The sequence below is a fragment of the Malaclemys terrapin genome, chromosome 20 (assembly GCF_027887155.1).
Source record: "Malaclemys terrapin pileata isolate rMalTer1 chromosome 20, rMalTer1.hap1, whole genome shotgun sequence".
In the NCBI taxonomy this organism is placed as follows: Eukaryota; Metazoa; Chordata; order Testudines; family Emydidae; genus Malaclemys; species Malaclemys terrapin.
In genome coordinates, this window is record NC_071524.1 from 13,183,491 (window position 1) to 13,191,936 (window position 8,446).

The 8,446-nt window shown below is 66.5% G+C and overlaps 1 protein-coding gene across 2 annotated transcripts in view; it reads right to left on the reverse strand.

Annotated features, from left to right (window-relative positions):
- EML2 (EMAP like 2) overlaps positions 1–6,363 on the reverse strand; it is a 42,446-nt gene extending 36,083 nt beyond the window's left edge. For both annotated transcript variants that reach the window (XM_054009934.1, XM_054009933.1), the window contains exon 1: positions 6,281–6,363. In XM_054009934.1, the coding sequence (XP_053865909.1) occupies positions 6,281–6,347 (67 nt within the window). In that variant the 5' untranslated portion in view covers positions 6,348–6,363. The remainder of the gene's footprint in view (positions 1–6,280) is intronic.
- Between the last annotated feature and the right edge of the window lie 2,083 nt (positions 6,364–8,446).

Here is an 8,446-nt window from a genome sequence, read left to right on the forward strand (position 1 = left end):
CCCCTGGTGGCTCGAAGTGAGTGTGTGACAGGCCCACCCAGAAAGGGAGATGGGGGAAGGCACTGAGGGATGGTGGGAGAGCTCACAGGGACGGATGGATGCTGCAGAGGTGTGGACAGACAGAGGTTGTTTGGATAAGACTCACCCCCTGGCTGTCACCTATCCTGCTGCCCCCCAGAGGGGGCCGTGCTGCAGGGCCGGTGCTTCCATTTAGGTCACCTAGGCGGTCGCCTAGGGTGGCAGGATTTGGGGGGCGGCAATTCTGCGGCGGGGGATCCTTCCGCACTCCGGGTCTTCGGCGGCAATTCTGCGGCGGGGGATCCTTCCGCGCTCTGGGACCCGCCACCGAAGTGCCCCGAAGACCGGGAGCGCGGAAGGACCCCCGCCTAGGGCGGCAAAAACCCTGGCGCCGCTCCTGCCGTGCTGTAGGGCTGTGTAGCATACGAAGTGCTCTGAGATCCCATTGGATAGCGGCTGCCAGGTGTGCAGCACGACATGGTGCCCATCGCAGAGGGAGGAGCCTCGGCCCTTCATTCACAATCTCGGTTCTCAGTCGGGATTCGGATCCCCGCTACCTGTTCTAGGGAAACACCTGCTCTCTCCGTGGCTGCAAAGGGGACGTGACCCCCGCAGCAGCCTCTGCCCAGCCTGGAATGACAGCTCTGAGCAGGCGAGCTGCCCCCATTCAGTTCAATTGGGCGTTAACTCTGAAACCTGCTGATGACACGGGAATGGTTGTTGGTAGTTATTTCACTGCAGACGCACCAGTTTAGAGGGTTAGTTTGTCAGTGCAGGATGCACTGGCAGATGGAGGGGAGGCAACAGCTGGCTACAGGCAGATCTTGCTGGGGGTCGGATGAGGAATTCATCTCCTCCCCCTCACCAAGTTTTAAGTCCCCTCCACTTGGCCCAAAATGGGAAGAGAGGAGTCGCCTCCCCGCCCCCAACTATAACCCCCTGCTGCCCCATGGATCCCAACCCTGCCCTGGGAACGGAAAGCCCCGATTGTACTCTCCCTGGCCGGCCTGGCACCTTCTATGGGGGCAATTCTAGGCCAGATCCACCGGGCCCCCATCCTCTCCCCATGAGCTATTTCGGTTTGACCTGATATTCAGCCTAGGTTTCATTTTCTAAACACCACCCCCATGGGCTTTACACCCCTCATCCACTGACTCCCCTCACCCTGCGTGTACCAGGACCCTGCCCTTTGCAGCCAGGTTGCCCCCCTCCCCTTAAAGGGAAAGCAGCTGTAGTCACCCCTGCTCCTGGAGTGTCTCCATGGCCCCGTGGGGAGGGGTTTGGCCTTGTGGGGGAGACACCATCTGTCCCTCTCCCCACCTGGCATGGGACAAGAAATAATCCCGTCACCTGCCCTTCGCCTGCCAGAATCCTGCTGCTCAGTGGGAAGTGCCAGCCCCTCCCTGCCGAGGTTGCTCTGGCCCCACACTCATCGCTCACCCTACACGGGGACCCCAGCCCTAGGGCCCACAGGCCGGGCAGAAAGCGGCCTCCCTGCACCTGGGACCTCCATGCTGGGAGGGGCCAGATGCTGCGGGGGGGCACAAAGCTTAAAGTGTCCCGCAAGATCTGCCACCCTGAGACAGACAGACACAGAAACCCCCCGGGAGACCCCCAGACACTCAGCTGGGGAGCACCCATGGGCCTTGCCCAGCCTAGATGGGAGCACCCATCTGAACCAGCCTTGCCTGTCCCCGACACCCCCCCGACCAGCCATGCCTGTCCCTGAGCAACTCTCCCCAACCCACCATGCCTGTCCTAGTGCAACCCCCCCCCAACTGGCCATGCCTGTCCCTGAGCGACTCCCCCCAACCCACCGTGCCTGTCCTAGTGCAACCCCCCCAACTGGCCATGCCTGTCCCTGAGCAACTCTCCCCAACCCACCATGCCTGTCCTAGTGCAACCCCCCCCAACTGGCCATGCCTGTCCCTGAGCGACTCCCCCCAACCCACCGTGCCTGACCTCACGCAGCGCCCCTAATGCCCGTCCCCGAGCGACCCCCCCGACCGGCCATGCCTGTCCTCGACACCCCCCAGCACAGGCCATTCCCACTCCCAAGTGCCCATCCCCTTGTGCCCCCCGACCAGCCGTGCCCATCCTCAAGCCACCGCCCCATGGTCCGCTGTGCCCATTTCACGTAAGGGGACTATGATCCCGGCTCATCCTGCCCCAGGGGTGGGAATCTGTCTCTTGCAGGGGCCGTTGCCCTGTCTGAGATCAGCAAAATCAGATGCTGATGCCTCCCCAGGCCAGGGCAGCCGGGTCCTTGTGACGCCTCCCTGCAGTGACTTTGGCCCCCAGGCGTGACACCCCCAGAGCATACGAGGGGAGCAGATGGGTGACAAGTGGGGTCAGACCGATGGGCCCAACTAGCCCAGTCATGCCCCCAGTCCTGGGGGGGGGGCATTTCCTTCCTGCCTGAGTGGGGGTAGGTCTGGGCCCTGGAGCACGCGGGGGGGGGGGAGGGGAGGGAATGGGGGGGGGGGGTGGTACCTCCCAGCCTGGCTAGAGAGTTCATCTCTCTGCAAGGTCAGGCTCTGCAGAACTTTACAGGTCCCCATCAGTGCCGGAATCATCCCCGCTTCTTCCCCCTCCCCGCTGCAGCGCCCCCTCCCCACTGCCACCCACTGGGCAGAGCCCGCTAGAGCCTGGCATCCCCCCATCCCCTACAGATGCTCCCTCCCCAGGGCCCCCATCCCCGGGAGCTCCCCTTGACATGCTGCAGCTCTCTGCAGAGCCAGGCTCTGGGATGGGCATAGGGGCTGGCACCCACCTGTTGTGCTGGGAGCCACCTGGGGGCCCCATGCCCTGCCTGTGCTGCCCGCCCCCAGCCCTGCTCCCGGCCTCTGCAGTGGCGGTTCCTCTGTCCCTGCCTGCTCGCTCCTCTGCAATCGTATTTCACTCCTCGGCCCGCCCTCCCTGCAGCATCCCGGCGGCCGGCCCAATGGCAGCCGCCCGCTCCTCTCTGGCTGGCACTGCTCCCGTGGGAACAGCTGGGGCTGGGCTGGGGGCAGCACTGCCCGTCCGCTGCAGCCAGAGCGCCTGAGCTGGGCACCGCTGGGCTCCACCTTGGCCCTGCCCTGGGGGGAATCAGCTGCAGGGGGGCCGAGGAGGGGGCCTGGCACTGGGGGCTGGGATGCCAGGCAGCCCAGGGCATAGGAAGGGGTTGGTATGAGAGAGGATGGGGAATGGGCTGTCACTGGGGGGGGCAGGGAGGGGAACTGGTGGCCCTGGCACCAGGGGAGGGGAGCGCTAGGCACTCCAGGTGCCAGGAGGGAGTGGCTGGTTCCTGGCAGTGGGAAGGGGCAGAGCTGGACTAAGAGCCGGGTGCAGGAGCTGGGCCAGGGATCACTTGTACTGCTGCCTAGGGGTTGGGGGGCCCATGTATGCCAGCCAGGGGGTGGCAGCCCCAGAACTGTCTCCTCTGGGGAAAGGTGCCCCCACACCCGGCCAGTTTGCTCTGTAGTTCAGGAGGCTGAAGCCAGGCTCCCAGGGAGTGGCATTGATGAGGGGCGCTCCCAGGGAGTGGCATTGGTGAGGGGCACTCCCTCCCCTCCCGGCCGGGCACAGCAATGCCCTAGGCCTGGGCACGGACCCGTCAGCTCCCCAGCTAGTCAAGAACGTGGCGGCGTCTCCTCAGTGACCCGGGCTGCCGTGAGCCCATCGCCCTGCCCTGCTTCCCTACGCTGGCTGCCCACAGGCCGGAGACGAGGCCGAGGGGCTCGTTCCCGATCCCCGGGACCTGTGCCCGGGGTTTACAAGAGCCCAAAAGCTCCAACCCCTCTGGTCTAGAGGGACCCGCCCCCATCTGTGCAGGAGCAGAGCGGCCTTGGGGGCCTGTCCCCCAGGAGCTAAGAACCACCCCAGCCCTCCCACCTCCCAGTCCCAGGGGCCCTTCGCTGAGCGGCCTGCACAGAGCAGAGGCCGTGGGGACAAGCGCGGTAAAGGAACATGTAAAGGATAGAGCAGCTCCGAGGTGCCCCCTCAGCAAGCCCCATAACCCCCCTCCTTCCCCTGCTCTCCCCACTGCTGGGGCTGGCAGTGCCCCAAGGAGACGGGGCAGCGCCAGAGTCTAATGAAGCAGGACCTAGCAGAGCCCTTTCCCCCATCGATCCTGGCTCCAGGCCTGGAGCCCCAGCCCTGGGGAGCCCTGTGCTGGGCACCCCCACGGGCTGCATCACCGTCAGGAGTGGGGGTGCGGGTAATTCCCTGTAGGGACCAGGGCTGGCCCTACAGACACTGGGATCGGGGCAGGGGGTCATATCATGAGCGGGCCCGCCCCCTACTCCAGGGCCTGCTGTAGACCCTACTTTGGGTTTGTTGCCATGGGGATCAAGCCAAGGTGCCTAGGCCCCACCAGAGAGCAGACAGAGCCCCAGAGCTAGCACAGGGCAAATACTCCTGCCCCACCCTCACATGCCTCCCCTTTTTTCTTGCCCCTGGTGCATCACCGCAGGGTGGCACCACGGGGCGCTGTGCTACAGGAGATGCCTTCTTCCAGAGGAGGGTCTGGACGCTCGAGGTGTCTGAAGATGCCAGGACAGGTCACTAAGGATTTCGCCCCAGGATCCTCATCAAATTCCAGCCCCCTGTGCCCCCTGCAGTTTCGACTGGATACAGGGGGGGGCCCTTCTACACTTCCTGCCCTGTCCTGTTGTGCAGCGGGGCAGGGTGGCTGTTAAATGGCTTGTGCGCCCCACCCCAGAAACAGCGACCACCCAGCCTCAGGAGAGGAATCCCTGTGTACACGGTCACTGTGCCCCTCCCCTCCCCACAGGCAGCTGCATCTCAGTGTCTGGCAAAGGACCCCGGTATAAACAGCCCCCACGCCACACCCCAGAGGAGGCTGCATCTCAACACCAGTCAAGGGAGCCCTGTATAAACAGCCCTATGCCCCACCCCAGAGGTGGTTGCATCTCAAGGCCGGGGGAAGGATCTCTGTAGAGACACTGCAGCCTGTAAAAGGCTTAGAAATGGGGGAAGCTGAGAAAAGCCATCGAACGGGGCGGTATTGCAATATTCTACTCACAGTGGAGTCTGGGGCAGTGCCTGGCAGCACCAACTCCGCCACTTGGGACCCCGGCAACGGGATCTGGGGGAACCAGGTTACATTGTCCTCAGCAGGATGTGAAGGAACCTAGTGGCTGGCTGGCCGTGCCCAGCATCTCGGGCGGGCAGCAGATGAGCCCCCCACTGCACCCAACGGGGAGGCACTGAGGGTCACGCGCCATCGCGCCGGGGCAGATGGAATTTCCAGGCTGCTTGGACGTGGGCCCCAAGTCCTGCTGGGGAAAGGAGTGGCTGCAATCCGCAGAGTTCTGGGGAAAGGCTGGTGAAGGGCACACGTGCAGCGAGTTTGGTGGGTCTCAGACGAGCCCCCAAAGGACGTTTATTCTGGCCATTAAGCAAAAGCAATCCAGCATCCGGACAGGATCGGCAATGTGAGATCAGCGCAGGAGAGGGCCCGGGCGGCAACAGCAGTGGGGGTGGGGGTCGGGAGTGAGGGGCATCAGCACAGCTGTGTGTGGGAAGATTGGAGGGAGCCCAGGGCTGGGATAGCAGGGGGCTGGAGGTCAGGGTTGAGGGGCACCCACTGACAGAGAAGCCCCTTTCTCTGCAGCTTTCTGCCCCACGCTGCAATCAGCTCTGGTGCTGCCCGAGCGCGAATCCTGCCCAAATGCCATTCTGCCACATTGTCCCCATAAACCTGCCTCCTCTGTGACCCAGCACGACCCCCAAGCGCAGGGCAACACTGGCCCCCCGGAGCACCCGTGGGGTGATGGGGGGACTCACAGCTCCAGGCGGATGAATCTGTGCTCCATGACCTGCACCCACAGCAGAGCAGAAGGGTGCCAGTGCCGGGCATGGCTGGGGGGCTGCAGGGGGCCAGCGCCGGGCACAGCTAGAGGAGGTGCTGGGTGCCAGCCCTGGCATGGCTGGAGGGCGTGCTGGGTACCAGCGCCGGGCACAGCTGGGGGGCTGCAGGGGGCCAGCCCTGGCATGGCTGGGGGGGGTGCTGGGTGCCAGCGCCGGGTACAGCTGGAGGGGGTGCTGGGTGCCAGCCCTGGCATGGCTGGAGGGGGTGCTGGGAGCCAGCGCCGGGCACGGCTGGAGGGCTGCAGGGGGCCAGCGCCGGGCACAGCTGGAGGGGGTGCTGGGTGCCAGCCCGGCATGGCTGGGGGGCTGCAGGGGGGTAGCGCCGGGCACGGCTGGGGGCAGTGAGGGGCAGGCTGGCAGCAGGGCCCGGATCGCGCTCACTCACCGTTGCAGAACTGGAGCAGCGTGGCCGTGTCGTAGGGGCCAGCGCAGCCCGGAGCCCGCTCGGCCATGCCCGCACCCGGCCCGGCCCGGCCCCGCCGGCCGCTGCCCCCCGCCCCGCGCCTCCCTCCCTCCCTCCCGGTCCCTCCCTGCCTCCCGTTCCCATGGCAACCGCCTTTCTCCTGCATCATCTCTGCCTGGAAGGGGAGACATCGCGGAGCGCCCCGCCCCCTCTCTAGCTCCGCCCCCTGAAATGCGCCCCACTCCCTCAGCCCCCCATTCTGCCCCCGCCCCCTCCCTCAGCCCCCATGCAGTCCGCCCCATCCCTTCAGTCCCCCTTCTGCCTCCACCCCTGCCCCCATGCGGCCCGCCCCCTCAGCTCCGCCCCCACTCCAGCCCCGCCCCCTTCAGCCCCCCCCGTGGCCCCTCCCCACCCTCTCACCCACCCTTAGCCCCCCACTGCCACTGCTCCTTCCCGCCCTGAACCCCCACTGCACCCCCACCACCCCCTCAGTCCCCCAACTGAGCTCCCCCCCCTCCTGTCAGCCCCCCAGAGTCCCCAGGGCGGCTCCCCACTCAGCTCCCCCCCGAGCTCCCCCCCGCGTCCCCATTCCCGAGCTGCCCAGCGCGGGGACGGACAGAACTTAGAGCTGTGGGGGGGAGGAGATGCCAGACCAGATGCTGATTGGCGGATTCCCTCCCTCCAGCCCCACTGAGAACCAGGGGGCGGGGCCAGTGGGGCGCCAGGTGGGGGCGGGGGGCTGGCCTGAGGTGCCGCGGGGACACACCACACTGATTGGAGAGTCACTGGCGAGGCTCCGCCCACCCACCCACCAGTAGCAAATGAGAGGAGCAGCTGGGGAAAGGTCTGAGGGGGCGGAGCCGGAGGCGAAGGGGCGGAGTCAGCATGGACATGGCAGGTGTCGCCCAGTTTTTGACGCCTTTTCTCTCGCCGATTCCCTTGCTGGGCTTGGTCCCCATTCCCCCTCAGCCCCTCCCCTCCCCTCTCAGCCTCCCTCATCCCCTCTCCCCTCAGCCCTCCTGCATTCCCCCAGCCCCTCCCCCTCAGCGCACTTCAGCCCCGCCCCTCAGCCCCCCATCCTCTCCCCTCAGCCCTCCTGCATTCCCCCAGCCCCTCCCCCTCAGCGCCCTTCAGCCCCGCCCCTCAGCCCCCCATCCTCTCCCCTCAGCCCTCCTGCATTCCCCCAGCCCCTCCCCCTCAGCGCCCTTCAGCCCCGCCCCTCAGCCCCCCCATCCTCTCCCCTCAGCCCTCCTGCATTCCCTCAGCCCCTCCCCCTCAGCGCCCTTCAGCCCCGCCCCTCAGCCCCTCCATCCTCTCCCCTCAGCCCTCCTGCATTCCCCCAGCCCCTCCCCCTCAGCGCCCTTCAGCCCCGCCCCTCAGCCCCTCCATCCTCTCCCCTCAGCCCTCCTGCATTCCCCCAGCCCCTCAGCCCCCCTCATCCTCTCCCCTCAGCCCTCCTGCATTCCCCCAGCCCCTCCCCCTCAGCGCCCTTCAGCCCCGCCCCTCAGCCCCCCTCATCCTCTCCCCTCAGCCCTCCTGCATTCCCCTAGCCCCTCCCCCTCAGCGCCCTTCAGCCCCGCCCCTCAGCCCCTCCTGCACCATGAGCTACCCCCTGCCTGCACCCTGAGCTACCCCCTGCTTGGACCCTGAGCTACCCCCTGACTGCACCCTGAGCTACCCCCCGCCTGCACCCTGAGCTACCCTCTGCCTGGACCCTGAGCTACCCCCTGACTGCACCCTGAGCTACCCCCTGCCTGGACCCTGAGCTACCCCCTGCCTGCACCCTGAGCTACCCCCCGCCTGGAGCCTGAGCTACCCCCCGCCTACACCCTGAGCTACCCCCTGCCTGCACCTTGAGCTACCCCCCGCCTGCACCCTGAGCTACCCCCCGACTGCACGTTGAGCTACCCCCTGCCTGGACCCTGAGCTACCCCCCGCCTGCACCCTGAGCTACCCCCCGCCTGCACCTTGAGCTACCCCCTGCCTGGACCCTGAGCTACCCCCTGCCTGCACCTTGAGCTACCCCCTGACTGCACCTTGAGCTACCCCCTGCCTGCACCCTGAGCTACCCCCTGACTGCACCTTGAGCTACCCCCTGCCTGGACCCTGAGCTATCCCCTGCCTGCACCCTGAGCTACCCCCTGACTG